General features: G+C 51.8%; 1 protein-coding gene and 1 non-coding gene across 6 annotated transcripts in view; one reads left to right on the plus strand and one right to left on the minus strand.

The window, feature by feature from the left end:
- The window catches only part of URGCP (upregulator of cell proliferation), a 28978-nt gene extending 15088 nt beyond the window's left edge, over positions 1–13890 (plus strand). For 3 of the 5 annotated variants that reach the window (XM_070424917.1, XM_070424915.1, XM_070424916.1), the window contains exons 2-6: positions 6753–6779; positions 7058–7128; positions 8913–8963; positions 9180–9218; positions 10714–13890. In XM_070424917.1, coding sequence (XP_070281018.1) covers positions 8930–8963; positions 9180–9218; positions 10714–13301 — 2661 coding nt within the window. In that variant the 5' untranslated portion in view covers positions 6753–6779; positions 7058–7128; positions 8913–8929 and the 3' untranslated portion in view covers positions 13302–13890. Of the gene's footprint in view, positions 1–2224; positions 2254–4105; positions 6245–6752; positions 6780–7057; positions 7129–8912; positions 8964–9179; positions 9219–10713 lie in introns of those variants that run through there. The other 2 variants (XM_070424918.1, XM_070424913.1) reach the window with 2 other exon arrangements.
- LOC139017066 (U6 spliceosomal RNA) lies at positions 937–1043 on the minus strand. The gene has a single exon (XR_011472755.1). It is a non-coding gene; the product is annotated as a U6 spliceosomal RNA (small nuclear RNA).
- Positions 13891–19698: the final 5808 nt, after the last annotated feature.

Here is a 19698-nt window from a genome sequence, read left to right on the forward strand (position 1 = left end):
GGCGAGGACTGGGTGCTCAGGACACCTCCTCTCCTCGGAGCACCCTTATTGGGGTGTTGCAATCTGGTTGCCCCAGGGCCTGCTGAAGGGCCTGGCAAGCAGCCGGATGGGAGGGTGCCCCCCGGCCAGCGGATGCAGGGCCCTTGGTCACCTTGCAGAGGTGTGACCCCCAGTTATGGATGTTGTGGGTTGACGTGTACCCACCCTCCTCCTGAAACTTGTTGAAGTCCTAACCTCTAGCACCTGTGAATGTGACCTTTTTTTTTCAGTCAGCTCTTTGCAGAGTTGACTAGTTCAGATAAGGTTGCCCTGGCTGAGATTGGGCCTTCATCCAATGACTGATGTCCTCGTAAGAAGCAGAGAAGACATCGTCGCTCGAGGGGAGAACTGGGGCTGCAGCAGCCCACATACTGGGCTTGAGCAAAACAAGTCCAAAACGGAGGTGCTGGAGGCTTGTTTCTTCTGGAGGCTCGAGAGAGTCTGTCCCGCACCTCTCACCGAGTGTCTGGCAGCTGCTGTCCATCCTGGTGCTCCTGGGATTGGAGACACCTCCCTGCATCTCAGCCTCCATTGTCATGTCTTCCTGTGTCCAGATGGTCCCCTTCCAGGGACCCAGCCATGGCATGAGGGGCCCACCCTATCCCAGTGTGGCCTCATGTTAATTTAACTAACTACATTGGCAAAGACCCTATTTCCAAACAAGTTCCCGTTAAGAGTCTGGGGTTAGGACTTGAACAAATCTTTTCTTTTTTTGGGCGGGGGGGGGGGGGGGGGGGGGCGGCGGGGGAGTCACAGTTCAACCCATAACGTACACCAAGAGGGTTTGAGAAGGTTTGTAATAATTTTGTGAAGCTTCGTGAGCAGAGTAACTGGCTTTGGCTTTGTTGTGTTTCGGGCCCACATGTGGAACTGGAGGGGCAAATGTCAGGTCTCTCTTTTTTTTTTTAACGCTTCACGAATTTGCGTGTCATCCTTGCACAGGGGCCATGCTAATCTTCTCTGTTTCATTCCAATTTTAGTATATGTGCTGCCGAAGCAAGCACAAGTGGCAGGTCATGAAAGCTGTCGGCATCAAACAGCAAAAATTTTGTCAGAATCTTCATTATCCAAAGCCGTTAACCACATGTTGCCGATCACACTGCAGTGAGCAGAGCACGTGTGCTCCCCGGTGGTTCTTCTGTGCGGATATGTTCTGTGCTGTCGTGTTTGATTGGCACCGTCAGGGAAGAAGCTGGGTTTGTTGTTAGGAATTGGCCCAGTTCATGAGGTTTGGACGCAGTTCTGCGCACCGAGGGACACTGCAAGCTGCGCACAGCTCTGAGTGGTCACAGGCGTCTCCTGTGTGTGTGTGTGGGGGGGGGGGGGGGGGCGTCTCCTGAGCCAGACTCTCCAGGTGTAAGTACAAAGCCCCTCGGGTAGTTCCTCGGAGAGGCAGCCAGCGAGGCAGACACTGACAGTTGTCAGGGTCTTTTTTCTTTTATTTATTTATTTTATTTTTTTAACATCGTTAAAAATATTTATTTTGATACAGTCTACCATAAATAAGTCAGTAGAGGTCCCACTCTGCCACAGATGCATCTGAGAAGAGCCCTGTGCCTGCCAGAGGGCACACCTTCCACGTTGTCACTGTCCATTGATTGCTTCCACATCCAGACGACCAAACAGTCCTTTATCCCCAAAGTAAGCTCAGAGCAGTTGGTGCAGGCATTCCAGGGTCTGCAGCCCTCTTAGATCCCAGGTCAATCATGAGAGGGATAAAGCCCCAGCGGATGGCAGACTGGCCGCCTTTGAAGAGCTGCTTGGCCTTTTGCTCAGCTTCACCATGGTGACAGCCCGGTGGCGCTGCGAGCACCCACTGCCGTGGCGGAGTCCTCTCTCCCTCGTTTTTTTTTAATGTAATTTTTTTCTTTATTGATTAAGGTATTACATATGTGTCTTTATCCGCCCATTGCCACCCAGCCCCCCACTCATGCCCTCACCCCCCAGGTGTCTGTGTTCATTGGTTAGGCCTATGTGCATGCATACAAGTCCTCTGGTTGATCTCTCCCCCTAACCCCCACCCTCCCCTACCTTCCCTCTGAGGTTTGACGGTCTGATTGATGCTTCTCTGTCTCTGGATCTGTTTTTGTTCATTGGTTTATGTTGTTCATTATATTCCATAAATCTGTGAGATCATGTAATATTTATCTTTCTCCGACTGGCTTATTTCGCTTAGCATAGTGCTCTCCGGGTCCCTCCACGCTGTTGCAAATGGTAAGAATTCCTTCTTTTTTACAGCAGCGTAGTATTCCATTGTGTAGATGTACCAACGTTTTCTAATCCACTCATCTGCTGATGGGCACTTAGGCTGTTTCCAGATCTTAGCTATGGTGAATTGTGCTGCTATGAACATAGGGGTGCATATATCCTTTCTGATTGGTGTTTCTGATTTCTTGGGATATATTCCTAGAAGTGGGATCCCTGGGTCAAGTGGGAGTTCCATTTTTGATTTTTTGAGGAAACGCCATACTGTCTTCCAGAGTGGCTGCACCAGTCTGCATTCCCACCCGCAGTGCACAGTGGTCAGGGTCTTGATGCTACCTGCATACGTGAAGGAAGTCCTGCGTGCACAGCAGGACACCCATCTCCTGACTGAGAAGCAGTCTATCACCCTTCGCCCTGGAGAGAAGTGTGTGGGAGGTGCACCAGCAGGAAGGGGAGCCCGTGTGGTGCCGTGCGTGCCCCAGGCAGTGCCTGCGCTGGGCTCGCCTGTGCCTGTGCCCTGGTGTCTGGAGAGGACAGGAGATGAAACCTCAGTAGCCCCCTAAGCAATGGAACAAGCCATAGAGTTAGTCCTGAGTATTGTCAGTTCGTGGAATGACCTGCACCAAAGTGACTAGATTGAAAGGAGAAGACGGGTTAATACGTTGCGTATTTTCCAAAGAGCAAAGACCTTTCTTTGTACTTTTCTGTGTGCTATATTTGTCGTATGTTTGGAATCAGACACAGATATTAGTGATATTAGTGGTTTTCAAACACTGCTGTGCTGAAAGCCCCTTGCCCATGTCTGAAGCTGCTGGAAGGGTTGTTGGTTTTCTGCCTTGGTCTGGTCAGCCGTGGATGGCCCGAGGAGGCTCCCACGATTCCAGGTTGTTTGACCAACCAAGTACCAGGACTGGGGGACTGAGCAGCAGACCTTTATTACGCTGCAGGCTGGTTTGGTTTCTGCTGGGGCTCTACTTCTGGCTTGTAGGCGCCTGCCTTCTTGCTGTGGCCTTTCCTGAGCCCACAGGCAGAGAGCAACTCGCAGGAACACAGTCCCATCAGGTCAGGGCTGCCCCTTATGACCGCATTTGATCCCAGGCGATGCTCCCCTTTCTCCAAATAGTCACAGTGGAGGTTATGGCTCCAGCATGGGGACTGGAAGGACACAACTCAGGTACTGGAAGCAGAGTTGTCAGTGAAAAGCGTTGGATGGCCCTCTCTGGTTTGGCTCAGTGGCTAGAGTGTTGGCCTGCAGCCCAAAGGGTCCAGGTTTGGTTCCGGTTAAGGGCACATACCTTTGTTGCAGGCCTAACCCCAGCCAGGCCCTGGTCAGGGCTTGTGCAGGAGGCAACCCATAGATGTGTTTCTCTTTGTCTTTCCCTCTCTCTTCCACTCTCCCTAAAAATCAATGGGAAAATATCCTGGGATGAAGATTAACAACAAAAAGCATTGGATGAAAGTGAGGTTTTGTTGCTGTTCTCACCTGGGCTGTAAATACCTGCCCTCAGGGGAACTCTTTTTAACCTATCCTGCTGTTTCCTTTTGTTAAGGTAATTTCTTCCCTAATTACAAAAGCAATATATGTTCTCTGCAGAACAGTGAGAAGGTGAACACCCATGTTTACCAGCAGCAGTTCGTATGAAGTCAGTTACTTAGTGCACAGTGACCAGTATGGGGACTGGCACTCCTCAGAGAGGGCAGAGGGGGGACCCAAGGAACGTGCTGGCATAACCAGTGCGGTTCCTGAAATTTCCTGGGGCCGGGGGGGGGGGGGGGGGGGGGGGGGCGGGGAGGCGCGGGGACTGGTGCACACAGCGCTTGTGTTGCTGGTGGATTGAGCAGAGCTGGACTGTGTGTCTCCCAGGTGCCTGCCACAAACTACAGCTGACATTGGCTCGAAGAGGCCCCAGAGCATTGGGTCTCCTTGAGGCACCCACACACTGTGTTCTGGTCCTGACCCCCCACTTACAGCATCATTTTCGTAGCCCTTCTAATTTTATTAAATAAGTACATGCTTCTATTTAAAGACTTCAAATAAGACAGAATAAACTGATACTACACCCAGAAATACCTAACCTCTATTAACTTTTAAGCGTTTTACTTAGAAATAATTTCTGCTTAGAAATAAATTATAAAAATAAAAATTCTCCTTATCAAGAGTGGCCTAGCCCAGCTGTCATGGCTGAGTGGTTGAGCATCGACCTATGAACCAGGAGGTTAGGGTTTGATTCCTGGTCAGGACACACGCCTGGATTGGGGGCTCGATCCCCATTGGGGGGCGTGGAGGAGGCAGCCAATCAATGATTCTCTCTCATCATTGATGTTTCTATCTCCCTCTCCCTCTCCCTTTCTCTGAAATCAATAAAAATATATTTTAAAAAAAGAGTGGCCTATTCTTGATATTTTAGCTCATTTGCCATTCTCATTTGTCGTTCTTTCTCTCGCTGTCTCCATGTGTATGTATGTGTGTATACACACATGCACATATAAGTTACACGCATGTGCCATTTTAAAAAAAGCATTAGAGGGCAAGTTGCATACATCATCGCCTTTATCCCTGAATCCTCCTGTGTCTATGTCCTAAGAATAGGGATGTTCTTACACAACCAGAGTACAGTTGTCAACATCAGTAAACTTAACATGGACAGCACCCATATTTCAATTTGGTCAGCAGACCCTAAAGTTTCTCCTTCTATTTCAAGATCCAGTCGAGGGTGAGGTGTTGGGTTTTGTTTTCCTGCCTCTACAGCACTTAATCTGGACCATTTCCTCAGTACTTTCTGTTTGTGTTATGACTCTCATACTTTGGGAAAATGCAGTTTCCTCCCCATCTGGCATGAAGTTTCACTTTGGGTTTGTCCTCATGATTCCATCAGGGTTCAGCCTTCTCCGCCACAGCCCTCCTTTCTCGGGTTTCGGGCTTCTCTCCCTGGTACCTGGCAGGCCGTCTGAGAAGACATTGCGAGGCTGGACAGACACCTTGTCCTTGCCAGCGTTTCTGCCTGGACTTGGTGTCTTGGTGTTTTCTGTTTGTGATGCTGCACATGGTGCCCTTCCAGCTGCCGCAGCTCCACGGAGGCATCCTGTCATGACAAGCACCCTCGTCCCCCATTGGCTCCTCTGCTCATTGTCTGCACGCGCTCATTGATTCCTGCTTTTCAATGGCTTTTTAAAAAATATATATTTTATTGATTTTTTACAGAGAGGAAGGGAGAGAGATAGAGAGTATAGAGAGTCAGAAACATCGATCAGCTGCCTCCTGCACACCCCCTACTGGGGATGTGCCCGCAACCCAGGTACATGCCGTTGACCGGAATTGAACCTGGGACCCTTCCGTCCGCAGGCCGACGCTCCATCCACTGAGCCAAACCGGTTTCGGCTCAATGGCTTTTAGTAACTGTATTTAGTGTTGTTCGTGCTCAAATTGTCCCAGATGTGACAGTGGGAACCCCTTCAGCGGGCTGCTGTGTCCTGTGACATGCCCTGGAATTTATTTATTTATTTATTTATTTATTTATTTATTTATGTTTGAGCACTTTGTATTTTCTGAAATTAGATACTTAGGCTCGCCCGCCCGGTTCTTTCTCTGCTCCAGGTCTGGCATCAACCATTTCTCCATGGAGAGTGGTGCCTGTCAGCGAAGAATCACTTTAAGGTGTGCTTGGTGTGCTCCTTGCTGCTGTGGCCCTGTCAGTGGACAGAGCTAGGAAATCCACACATGTGCACGCACACACACAAACATATGTGCACACAAGCATGCAGGCAGGAATCACCAGGTCACACGTGGACCTGCATTCCCAGTGCGGCGCCGTGAGTCCTTTGTCTGACTTCTTCCACGCCTCTTCTGTGTGTCCGTCTTCAGCTGTGGGCCCTGGCTCCTGACCAAGGCAGCACGGTTACTCATCCCTATGGCACACCTAAAACCGGATTCTGAAGGGGACTGTACTTATCACACCTATTCAAGAGTCAGGACCACCCCTCCCTGCCCACACTGTCCACTGTAAGTGAACACCTCTGGCCCTCTGTGTCTGCCTGCAGATAAATCATCATTGCTCTGTGCACACTCTCGCCTGACTTCCCCCCAACACCATTCCACAACTTCTTTTTAAAAAATATATTTTTTTGTTGATTTCAGAGAGGAAGGGAGAGGGAGAGGGGGATAGAGACATCAATGATGAGAGAGAATCATTGATCACCTGCCTCCTGCACGCCCCACACTGGGGATCAAGCCCACATCCCGGGCCTGTGCCCTGACTGGGAATCAAACCTCCTGGTTCATAGGTCAACACGCAACCACTGGGCCACACCGGCCAGGCTCCACAACATCTTATCCAACATGGCTTTGTCTACAAAATGAGATCCATAGAATACTTTGTAATGGTAGCAGAATGAGACTACGTAGAACTCCCTGTTATTGGACTTTGCTTTTAAAATGTGTCCAGTTGTTTTCTGTGATGTATAAAGCTGGCATCAACATCTTTGTAACTAAATCTTAATTATCTCCTTAGGGTGGAAGTGGAGTTACTGGTCAGAGGGTATGTATACTTTTATGTCTTTGTGATGGCTCCTGGTTTCTGAGAGGGCTGGTTTTCCAGGCCCATGTCCCTCAGTGTGGCTGCACATCAGAACCACCAAGGGCACTTTCAGAAGCAGTGACGCCTGGCCCAGACTCAGAACCTCTGAGAGTCTGGGTTCTAGGATCTGGGGTGCAATCAGGATTTGTAGTTTTTAAAGGCTCCCCAAGAGATTTTGATATGCAGCCAATGTGATATTTTATTATTTTAATTTTAATATTCTTCTGAAATTGTTTCAGACAGTCAGATTTGGGAGAAGTGGCCCCCGAAATAAAAGCCTCTGAGAGACCAGCAGCTGTGGCCATTGCAGGTAAGGTTGGGCCCGCCCACCCCCAGCAGACACTGCACAGGTTCTCTGTCCCTTCGAGATGCTGCTCCCAGCACCGCCCTGGCCAGGGGTCATGCACCTAAAAAGAAAATAAACATAGGCTTTGTTTTTCCATTCACAGAATATTCCATCGAGGACTCCTTTAAACTTCTCTTTTATATTCACACTAGGATTCAGTGTTACACAGGTGATGTCACACTGCTGTCCATTGGTCTGGTGTGAGCACATCATAACTGCCACCCGAGACATGTCTGGGGTGACTGACCAGTTTCTAATCTGGGCATCTCTGAGAGGGAAAGGTGTATGTTATTGGGACCACAGGTATAACTTGGAACTGTCCTGGGCAGGCTGGGGCTTGGGGTCTTTCTGGTCATGGTCCCTATACGCTGGTTTGTCTTTCTCTAGAGCCAGTGGTTCTCAACCTTCCTAATGCCGCGACCCTTTAATACAGTTCCTCATGTTGTGGTGACCCCCAGTTTCATTGTTACAAATTGAACATAATTAAAGCAGAGTGATTAATCACAAACACAATACGTAATTATAGATGTGTTTTCCGATGGTCTTAGGCGACCCTTGTGAAAGGGTCGTTCGACCCCCAAAGGGGTCACGACCCACAGGTTGAGAACTGCTGCTCTAGAGATTTGCAAGGTGGGCTGTAGCTGCCCCTCGTGACTTAAGCTTTAAGGTGTGGCCACACGCCAGACACCTTCATTTCTCCTGGTAACTCACTTTGGATGTTTCTTTCATAGATTTGGTATGTCTCCAAATTAATGTGTTTTATTGGATATTAATAGTGTTACGCAAAAATAACTCCACAAAATATGCAAATAAGTTTGGGTCAGTCACGTTTTGTTTTATTAATTCAAACAAATATTTATTCAGTGAGATACCACCTGACACCCACCTGAGTGGCAACTATAAAAAAACAAACAAACAGAAAAGAACCAGTGTTGGCCAAGATGTGGAGCAACTGGAACCCTCATGCACTGCTGGTGGGAGTGTAAAGGGTGCAGCTGCCGTGGGTGCAGGATGGCTCAAGGGGCTGAGAGGGGAAATGTGGGAAACTGCTTCATGGGGACAGAGCCTTCCTTTCAGGTGATGGAAATGTTTGGAGACAAGTAGACAAGAAGTGGAAGTGGCACAACTGGTGACTGTGCTAACTGCCACACAATCATTCACTATAAAATGGTTTTCTTCCCCAAAGGTTTTCCCTTTCTTGTTAAATACACATGACATAGTATTTACTATCTTAACCATTTCTAAGTGTACAGTTCAGTGGCATTAAATGCATTCACATTGTACTGTGTCCATCAGCACCATCCATCCCATAACTTTACTCACCTGTAAATAAGAAATTCTATACCTATTAAACCGTAACACCCCCTTTCCCTCCCCCAACCCCTGGCATCCACCATTGCTCTTTCTGTCTGTACTGTAGGTGCCTCCAAGGAGGGACTCTGAACGGTATCTGTCTGGTTTTGACTGGCTACTTCCTCCAGCATCAGGTTCCTTCGTGCTGCAGCATTTTGCAGAACCTGCCATTATATATACAGAGCCCGTTTTGTTTATCCGTGGATTCATTGATGGACACTCGGTTGCTCCTATGTTTTATCTCTTGTGAATAATGATATCAGAACACAGTGTGCACATATCTCTTCAAGACCTTGTTTTAGTGTTTGGAGGTGTACCCCTGACAGGGAATTGCTGGGACATGTGGTTGCTCTAACTTGCTAACTAGACTCAGCGCATATGCATTTTTATTGCAGATCTGGAATGGAGAGAAATGGAAGGAGATGACTGCGAGCTTCAGGATGGAGGTAGAAGCCACAGGGTTTGGTAACGGGGTGGGTGGAGGCGGGGGGGCAGGGGTAGGGAATGGGCAAAGTGAAACCTAAGTGAAGTTTTATGTTCTGAACAGTCAGGAGAACTTGCTGTCTTAGTGAGAAACACAGGGCTCTGAGTGCAGCTTAAACTAACCGGTGTGGGTCCCGGCCCCTGGTTTGATTGACACGCCTGTTCCTTTGCTTTTGCAGATGGTATGAACGAGGCTCAGGACAGTGACTTTCCAACAGGTATGTGTTTTCTCTCACGTTTCTGCCCTCTGCTCAGCGTCCTGTCCCGTTGAAGGAAATAGCGTCACTGCTGCTGGTTCTCACCCTGGCTGCATCAAACTCACCTCCAGTCCAGCAACCCTTTATATCAACTCATATATTAGTAATTCTGCCAGAAAACAAGCCCCTAGGAGCTGTCACTGTAGAGAGGAACATAGTGAGTTGGCACTTTGGATGTTATTTTTGACAAGTTCTCCGAGGGACTCTAAAGCCCAGCCAGTCTGTGCACCACTCATGTGGTCTGTGTTTTCATGTCCAGATCCGCCGAGGGTCACACACTGGGCAGCAGTGGGCCTTTAAATAGGCTTGTTTGTGCTGGCTTTTCCCTACTGCACTTAACTACTGAAAAAATAAAGACAGTTGTTCCATGTCTGATGAGAAAAACAATGTCCCTGGTTTCATTCTGACAAAACTCAGAAACCTGAAGCGTTTCTTCTCCAGTGTCCCTCTCCCCACAAGTCGTGTCCCTGCAACAATGTCTCCAGCCCGGGTCTGACGGCAGCCACGGCCCGAGAACCCGCTGAGTGCCCGTGCAGGCACAGGCAGCAGGTGGACCTTGCAGGGGAGTGAGACATGTGTCCCTGTGCCCAGTGCTGCTGGCCCCGTGTGCCCTGAGCCGTCCCATGTGGCTCCATGAGCACCTACGGCAGCATCACAGGCGGTGCTTCCTCTCTTGAGAAAGGAATGGAGAGAATCCTGGAGAGCAGCAGGAGGTTTACTTATTCTGTTGGTTTATGTAGCATTTAAAGTGACTGATTACGTGTAGTATGGAAATTGGTAAGAGCCATGGCCAACACAGAGAAGTGGATGAAACTCTTGGCAGGGCCTGACTGTTATGAGCATCCCGAGTTTGTAAGAGTCTGTATCGTAATGGCTGACGTGAAGATCTGAATAAATAAGTGCAGAAGTACGATCATCTCTAACAGATACTTGAATACAATGAAAATATAAACCCATAGTATTTGGCCTCAGAGTGCAAAATAGATTAGCTATGATCTGCAGCATTGTGTACCTAGTAACAACTCCCTGTCTCCAGTTTTGAAAAGAGAAAAGAACATGAATAAGAAAATCAAGTGACTCGGTGATTGTGTCACCATGGAAAATCCCCGGTGACAGTGTGAGGGCTTCACTGCCGAGTGCAGGGAGCCTGCCTCCTGGCGTACAGCGTTCACCCAGGCGGCTGCTCTGGTCTCGGTGCTGCTGGAGCCCGTAGTTCCAGAGAAGCAGCCACGTAGACGTCTGCATGTGGCCCTGGCGGCCTGTCCTGACCCCTCTCCTGTCCCACGGGTCTGCCTGTGCTGGGTCTGGGTGGTGTGATGCATGTGTATCTTCCTCTCAGGGGCCCAGGGCGTCCTGCTCTTGGAAGGGCTGCCCCCACCATGCTGGCGCCCCTTCCTGCCTCTACCCTGGGCCCCACCCTCTTGGCGAGCACTTACATCTTCATTTCCCTCCACAGTGGAGAGGAGCCGGCTGCAGGAAATGCTGTCGCTGTTGGGACTGGAGACCCACCAGGCCCAGAAACTGGGCCTGCAGGATGCCCTGCAAATCAGCAGTGACAGTGTGAGGAACTGGGCGCCTCAGGCTCCCAGAGACCTGCCCTGGACCTTCCTGAGGAAGCTGCAGGCCCGCAGCGCTGAGGCCCGGAGCACCGCAGTGCTGGCCTCGCCCTCGGATGCCCGGCCCGCAGAGAAGGAGAGCCAGCTGGAGGAGGAGGTCATATACTGGGACACAGCCGACGACATCTCCGCTGACATCTACTCCTTCTCGGAGCTGCCCACGCCCGACACGCCCGTGAACCCCCTGGACCTGCTCTGTGCCTTGCTGCTCGCCTCCGATGGGTTCCTGCAGCAGGAAATCGTGCTGAGGATGTCTCTCTGCCAGTTTGCGCTCCCACTCGTTCTGCCTGACTCGGAGCACCACGCCCACACCTTCCTGCTGTGGGCCATGCGGGGCGTCGTGCGGACATGGTGGGCACAGCCCCCGAGGGGCGCGGGCAGCCTCAGGGAGGACAGTGTGGTCCTGGCCCGGGCACCTGCCTTCGCCTTTGTGCGCATGGAGGTCAGCAGCAACTCCAAGTCCCAGCTGCTCAACGCCGTGCTCAGCCCGGGCCACAGGCAGCGCGACTGCTTCTGGCACCGGGACCTGAGCCTGGGCACCAGCCCCCGGGAGATCGCGGACGGGCTGGTGGAGGTCTCCTGGCTCCTGCCCAGCGGCAGGGAGGACCTGGACCTTTGCCCGGAACCCGTGGCCTTTCTGAACCTCAGAGGTGACATTGGGTCTCACTGGCTGCAGTTTAAGCTCTTGACAGAGGTCTCCTCGGCCGTGTTCATTCTGACTGACAACATCAGCAAGAAGGAATACAAGCTGTTGTCCTCCGTGAAAGGGTCGGCCACCAAGTACTACTTCATCCTGAGTCCCTACCGTGGGAAGCGGAACTCCAACCTGCGGTTCCTGAACAGGCTGACCCCCGTGCTGAGGATGGACCACTCCCACGTGCTCGTCAAGGTCAGCAGCACGGATGGTGCCCGCTTCACGCGCAGGGTCCGCGCCATCGTGGCGAGCGTGGCCCGGTCCCCCTGCAGGAGGGTGTCTGTGGAGGACATGGCCCACGCAGCCCGAAGGCTGGGGCTGAAGGTGGACGAGGACTGTGAGGAGTGCCAGCGGGCGAAGGACCGGATGGAGCGGATCACCAGGGGCATCCGAGACCCCGACGCCTACCGCAGGGAAGAGCTGAGGCTGCAGGGGGAGCCGTGGAGGAAAGCAGCCCGCGTGGAGAAGGAGCTGTGCCAGGCGCAGTGGGCCGGGGACCCTGCGGACAAGCGCCGGGCTGAGCTGAGGCAGCGGCTGCTAGAACTTCGCACGCAGCAGAGTGGCCACGACCCTGCGGGGGGCGTGCAGGAGTTCATCGCAGGCATCAGCTGCCCCTCTCTGGGTGAGAGGCAGTATTTCCTGAGGTGGATGGAGTGGGGCCTGGCCTGGGTGGCCCAGCCAAGGCCAAGGCAGCCTCCAGAGGCGGCTCCGGCCCTGAGACCAAAGCAGGGTGGGGCTGGGGACCGAGAGCCACTCTGGCCGGAGCCCCTGGGGGTAGAGCACTTCCTGCGGGAGATGGGACAGTTTTACGAGGCAGAGAGCTGCCTGGTGGAGGCTGGGAAGCTGCCCACAGGCCAGAGGCGGTTCGCCCACTTCCCAGGTTTAGCCTTGGAGCTGCTGGTGAGGGGGCTGCCCCTGGAGCTGGTTGACGGGAGCACGCGGAGCACCCCCCTGCGCTGGGTCACGGGGCTCTTGAAGGAGCTGCACACGCGCCTGGAGAGAAGGTCACGGCTGGTAGTGCTGTCGGCGCTGGGCGTGCCCGGAACCGGGAAGTCCACGCTTCTCAACACCATGTTCGGGCTTCGGTTTGCCACAGGGAGGGGCCGGGGTCCTCGCGGGGCCTTCATGCAGCTTGTCACAGTGGCCGAGAGCTTCAGCCAGGACCTGGGCTGTGACCACATCCTGGTAATAGATTCGGGGGGGTTGATAGCAGGCGCCCCGGCCACGGCTGGGGAGCGCTTTGAGCTGGAGGCCTCCCTGGCCACTTTGATTATGGGGCTGAGCGATGTCACCGTGGTCAGTTTAGCGGAAACAAGGGACATCCCACCGGCTATTTTACATGCCTTCCTGCGGCTGGAGAAAACGGGGCACATGCCCAACTACCAGTTTGTGTACCAGAACCTTCATGACTCGTCTGCCCCTGGCCCGAAGCCACGGGAGAGGAGGCCGCTACTGGAGTCACCCTCGGACGTGAGCAGAGCCTCCACACACGTGGACAAGCAGGGAGACGGCCTCCGGACGCTGGCGGACCTGGCCTTCTGTGACCCCGAGAAGCAGCATGTCTGGCATGTTCCTGGCCTGTGGCACGGAGCGCCTCCCATGGCTGCCATGAGCTTGGGGTACAGTGAGGCCGTGTTTGAGCTGAAGAGATGCCTGCTGGAGAACATCAGGAACGGCCTGTCCGACCCCCACAGGAATATTCAGCAGCTCATTGAGCTGGTGGGACTGCTGTGAGTGTGGCTACTCGAGGGTGTCCACCTGGGGCTGGCACCTGAGGCGCTGGTGTCCTGCCCATGGGAGAAGGTAGAAAAGTAAAAGACGGGGTCTGGAGTTTCCTACCCTATTAAGCTGCAGAGGCTGTGGGTGTGGAACAGCTCTGGGGGGATCCATCCAGGACTATGTCTCAGCTCCTTGGGCGGCCCGTGGTGGGGCCTCTTTGATCGGTGCCTGGAGTGGAGAGGTGCTCTCTCCCCATCACGCAGCCGGCGCACGAGTCCCAGGAGAGGGGTGGGGAAGGGGCCCCAGGAAGCATACAGGCTTCCCTCCAGCCCATCGTTGGTGGGTCCATGCTGCCCGGACAGAGTGCCCATGTGGCAAGTCTATTTATTGCCTGACGTGAAGCCCTCCCCGGCCCCACCCTCCTCACCCTGCTGCACCTCATGCCCTGCAGCACCTGGTATACAACTCCCCATGACAGGAACATGTGCTCACGTGCCAGCCCCGCCCCCAGACTGTGAGCTCTTTGAGGGCAGGGGCTGTGTTACCCAACTTTGTCACGCCAGGGCCTGGTACACTGTGGGCGCGTTAATAAAAGTTTGTGAAACGAATGGATGCACGAGTGAGAGGAGCAGGCGGTTCCTCTCCGGGCCTGATGTTCCCGCTTCCTCCGAGAGGATCCGTGTTTTTCTGAGGGAGGGTGTGCAGGGAACCCCTGAGAGGAGGTCCCTTCTAGGCTGTTACTGGGAACAGGAAATGTTCCTGCAACAATCCCCATCACTGTCCCCTCTGTAGGGAGGGAAGGGGCCCAGAGCAGTGGACCTGGGAGGGCAGAGCTGCTAGGGAGCCGCTGCCCTAGGCGCCGGGCCTCCACTTCCTGGTTCTCGCTCCCAACGCCCACACAGCAGGTTCACCCACCGGCCCGTGGTGCCAGCCCTGACTTTGCTGCTGTGCTCCTGGGACCAGCCTTCTTCCCTGCCACCATTTAAGCCAGAATTTGGGGCCCCTCTCTGGTCGATTCTCCAGCTGAAGTCCTGGCCTGCACTGGCCTCATCAAGGTCACTGCCGAGCCTCGGAGCCAGTCCCGCAGTGGCACCTGCTCTGGGAATCTCAGCTGTGTCCTTGGGCCTCCTCCCCTATTTTGTGGCTTCAGGAAAACTCTGCCGGAGGTGGTGGCCCGAGCTCCTCTGTGTCCTTTATTCCTTTTGCCAGACTCAGTCAGTGAGCCTCGGTCTGGAACAGCTTCCTCGAGCCAGGCCCCTCGGCCCCTCGGCCCTTCTCTGCATCCCAGGACACCGTGGCTTCCTTGGTGTTTGGGATGTTGTCACCAGGCGCTGTGAGTCTCAAGACTCACAACAGGCAGAGCCAGACTCAAACTCTGGAAACCCGACCTGCGGAAAACGTTTTCTCTTCTGAAACTTAAGAATCTACTCCTCAGGCACTGGAAGCTCATCTCTTTCTGGATCATTAAATGACGCAAGTTTTTAGATGTTGGTTCACAGGAAATACCTTAAACTTCCCGTTACTTTGCTTCTCCAGCTCAGCGGGACGTTCACCCAGGATCCTTCTGGGCCTAAATCCAGGCACTGGGAACCTGTCTTAGAATTGCTGTAACCCCTTTAAAATTGAGTCCAGCTATTCCAGAAATCTGACCTGGGGAAGCTAGCCCTACTGGTTCCCTACCAGTCAAGGGTTCTATATGAGGGGGTCTAGCCATTGTCCGAAGTTAAGGTTCGGTTATTGAATTCCTGAAAATCAGGTGTGTGCTTTTCCTTCTGGGAAGAGAGTTCATAGCTTTACATGGATTCTCAAAAGGCTGAGCTTCTTTTTCTTGATGATACATAAAGCAGTGTCTGCAACTGATGTTATCTTAGTTTTACTAAAACACAGTACCTGGCAGGGCTGGTGTTAGAAATTTGTACGGACGTATGCCTGGTATGGTAGCTCTCCCCAGCTCCTCAGATGTGAGTGAGCCCAGGAAAGAAAAATCCTTTCTCTTTTTTCTGAGTCAGTAGTAAAAAAATTTTTTTTGACTATAAACCTATCCCGAGTTCCTAAGACGTCAACAAAACCAATTCGGAGTGTGGCTTTCCCAGCACAGAGTCAGGATGCAGAGCAGCGCCGGGGGTTTGATCCTGGTGGGGTGACTTTTACCTCTCGCCTCACAGCCCCCATGTGCTGTCCTGGGCCTGGGCCTCCTTCCATCGCCCCTGGCTCTGTCTGCCCAGGCAGGCACTTCTCCCTCAGGATGCAGCCCCACCTCCACCCTACCCTCCAAGAAGCAGGGCCTGTGAGAGCTCCAGTTACCGTCCTGATCTTCCCTCTTGTCTGCTTTTCTGCCCCCCGCCCCCTCTCCAAGCTCCCTGCTCCCCGAGGAAGGTGATGTCGGCCACTTTGGAGTCCTGATCTATCCCGGGGCCTGAGAATCAAGTGAGGTCTGAGTTGCTGGCATGTGATGCCCATTTTCCCATCCGCTACTCCAAGTCCTGGAGTGTGGCTTTCAGCCCCAGTTTACTGGCAAAAGGAACAGGGTGTTTGGAAATGGCTCCGTCAGGAGACTGGTTACTTCAGCACCCCGAAGCTGAGGTCAGTAGTGCCACTCCATTCTGTGCCTCAGCAGCGGAGAGGGGCTGGAGAAGGACCAGGGTCAGAGCCCCTTGGCTACCCATAAAGAAAGCGGAGGACGGTGCTGGGACTCGGGCTCAGCTGTGGTTTGGCTTAGTTCCCAGATGAGAGCTTGGAGCCTTGGATTCTTCCTGGTGAATGGGCCGGACACTTGGAGAAAACAAATCACCAGTAGCCATTTTACTTATTGTTTAATCCTTATTGTTGGAAGTATTACATATGTCCCCTTCATTCTCCCATTGACCCCTTACTATCAGGAGTAATTTTGAAATACAGGTTTATAAAACGTAAAGTGTGAGCTGAGGATGTTAGTCTTCTCAGGCGGACCAGTGTGAGTGGGATTGTCTGGGCTAAGCCTGCAGCCAACAGGAAGGCAGAGGGCTCTGGCTGGGGCACCTCTCCCTGAGGCTAGACTCATCATATTCCTGGCTGGACTGTGCAAATCCAGAGGCCCCCTCACACAGTGTCACCCACAGTGGCCAGTGCCCTATCTAATAGAGGCAAGCCCTTGGGCTGTACTGGACAGACCATCTCAAAGACGTCCAGACCACCCAGCAGGCCCCTCCTCTGCCTTGTGGTCTAAGAGGGGCAGGCGTGGACTAAGTCCATCCCCTCTGAGTGAGCTTGTGTAAGAGCTAGACCAGCTTCCCCCCCCAGGTGCCCCTGCACAGGTTCTGGGATTCTGCCGCATAAACCTGCATTCAAGGCGCTGGTTCTTAACTCTGGCTACAAATAAGAGTCATCTGAGGAATACTGGGAAAGCACGGTGCCACCCCCAGTCCTATACTTGGGGTGTGGGGCCCAGTGGACTCGCATGTGCAGCCAGGGTTGAGAACCTCCGCTTTGAGAGCATAAAAGCGACTGATGCCTGGTGATCACAAGGGCTCGTGTCTGAGAAAACCACAGTTGCACATCCTCCTCTTCCTGGGCCCTTGGTGTGGTCACTTGTTTCTAGACGTGGCTGTTCCTCATCCAGGAAGGGCCAGTCCTAAGCAGTCTGTGCTCAGCCCCAGACCCCACCATTCCGGATCCTACGTGGTTCTGAAGGCTCCCACTCACAGATGCAGTGGAGCCCAAACACTTGCTACCATTGCTCGTTCTAACCTCAGGTGAATCTCTGACCTCCATCTTCTCTCTGCAAACCCTGTGAAAAACAGTATTGCCTTTCACGGGATTGATGGGGGAAGAAGGCAAGTGCATCAAAACACAACAGGTGAAAACTGCAGAAAAATAAAACACCCTGTTAAAAATTTCCACTGGCAACGTAAAACAGTGCAGCAATTCATGCATTAAAATTGTCCTTTTAAGTTATTTTAATTATGCACTCACAGGACACCGCTCCCCCGCCCCCCATCAAGGAACCAGCTCCTTTTTGCAACAAGGCAAGTAAAAATTTTAAAAAGGTGGGTAACCATGAGAGAGCTAGACCAGTTAGAATTGCTGGGAGACATCTCAGGAATGAAGAAAAAAATGCTGATAGTGGTATTGCCTACTGCATTGAGGGCAGACCTTTGACCCTGAGCACAGCAACCCTGCTGAGCACTGCCGTCTGCTCCCAGAGGAGTCAAGGCCATTGTCACCTTTGCTGCAAAACCAGCCACTTCTCTCCTCTGATTGAGGTCGTGTTCTTGTGAGTTCTCATCAACCCTAAATAGCTGGCTTATCTCCCTCAGAGGATGAGAAATCAGGGACTCTATTCTTAAAAACAAATGGACCAAAAAACAAACAAACAAAACCCCACCACCCCAAACCCCACATTTATTAGCTACTCATTCTGTCAGGCAATTTATAATGAAATTTTTCAAAGCAATCATCACTGTACCCATTTTATAGATTAGGAAAACTGAGGCTTAGGAAGGTCCAGTCACTTGTCTAAATTATACAGTAGGAAGCAGGAATTCAGATACCAACTCCCATGTTCCTCAGCACTTTGGAGTAAATTTATAAAAAAAAAATTTATATACACACACGAACACACACACACACACACACACACTAGAGGCCCAGTGCACAAATTCAAGCATGGGTGGGGTCCTGGCCAATTGACCACAGGCGGTTGGCCAGATGGCCCCGCCCCCTGGTCAAACTCCCAGTCAAGGGGACAATTTGCATATTAGCCTTTTATTATATAGATAAAAGGCTAATATTCTAAGTGACCTTCCCTCCGTTCGGGTAATGATGTCATGCAGCAACACCTGGCTTCCTTTCCCTAGCAACTAGCCTCCTTGCAGTTTCTTTGATCCTCACAGAAGTCCTGGAGTAGGCAGATAGGAGACTTGGTGGAATCCAGTTTTATTTTCATTAGCTGGAAAATGAAGATTTTAGAAAGCTTAGAAACTTGACCCTACTGAAAAGAAGTGAGAAATGGTGGACCTTAGGGAAGAAAAAAAAGAAAAAAAGAAATGGTGGACCTTGAAAATGACTTCAGGTTTTCTCACTGCACAGAATATAGTCAAACACTGCTGCAGTTAAACATTTCACCCTTTGTTCTCCCTGCGTGATCTATAATAATAATCTGCTTCATGCTGATATTTACTGCTGTGTTGCTGACAATTACCTGAAAGAGAAGTTGGGATGTTTCACTGGGCTGGAAAAAGTTTAGCTACATCAGAAAGCGGGTCTAATTAAGCAAGTTTATTCTATATCTATAAAAGGCTAAGTTGACTCACCCATGTGTGATACATATAAAGCTCTCGCTGGCACCAATTGCACGCGTGTGTTTCGATCTGTCATTGTTGATCGTGAATTTGGTTGACAATTCTATTATAGAGGAAGGGCGAATAGCAATATTAAAATATTTCTTCTAAGTAATTTCCTTTCAATGTGCTTGAATTCATGCACCAGGCCACTAATCCTATATAATAAAAGGGTAATATGCAAATTGAGCCTAACAGCAGAACGACTGGGAATGACTGGTCACTATGACACACACTGACCACCAGGGGCAGACGTTCAATGCAGGAGCTGCCCCCTGGTCGTCAGTGAGCTCCCACAGGAGGAGCTCTGCTCAGCCACAAGCCAGGCTGCCAGCTGCCGGCTGCCAGTACAGCGGTGGTGGCGGGAGCCTCTCCCGCCTCAGCAGCACTAAGAATGTCCGACTGCAGCTTAGGCCTGCTCCCCGCTGGCAAGTGGACATCCCCCGAGGGCTCCTGGGCTGCCAGAAGAATGTCTGACTGCCAGCTTAGGCCCAATCCCCCGGGGAGCGGGCCTAAGCCAGCAGGTGGACATCCCCTGAGGGGTCCCAGACTGTGAGAGGGCACAGGCCAGGCTAAGGGACCCCCCGGCCCCCTGCACAAAGTTTTGTGCACTGGGCCTCTAGTCAAGTTATAAAATGGTCAAACTTTATTGAAAATAAAATAGTATCAGTTTAAAAGGGTCCTCCAGGAAGGGTTAAAAGTTCTTATAATCAGGAGGTATTGTGCTTGGAGACCATCTCATCCCTGTTTTGCCCTCTTATCCAACATGCGGAACAGTTGGAGGCCACAGTTAAAAAAATTAGAAATAAAACATTTCTAGTGAAGTGGGCATGAAAGACACTGTCCTTTTATTTAAAAAAAATTTTTTTTTGAGGACCCAGCTTCAAGTGGCCAGCAGAATATTGGTCATGGAGAATGAACAGACTTGGTCCCTTTTCCTCTTCCCCAGTATGATCTTAGGCAACTTACCCTCCACCTTTGCCTCCGTTTCCCTTCCACATAGAGGGTTGTCTTGTTCTCCCTCCCATGGGAACCACAGCAGCCTAAGGTTGGATGATGTAGGTAAAAACAACAACAACAGGCCAAATGCTAGC

Source organism: Myotis yumanensis, unplaced genomic scaffold (assembly GCF_028538775.1).
Source record: "Myotis yumanensis isolate MYYU_CA2020_CCGP unplaced genomic scaffold, mMyoYum1.0.hap1 SCAF_9, whole genome shotgun sequence".
NCBI classification, from domain to species: domain Eukaryota; kingdom Metazoa; phylum Chordata; class Mammalia; order Chiroptera; family Vespertilionidae; genus Myotis; species Myotis yumanensis.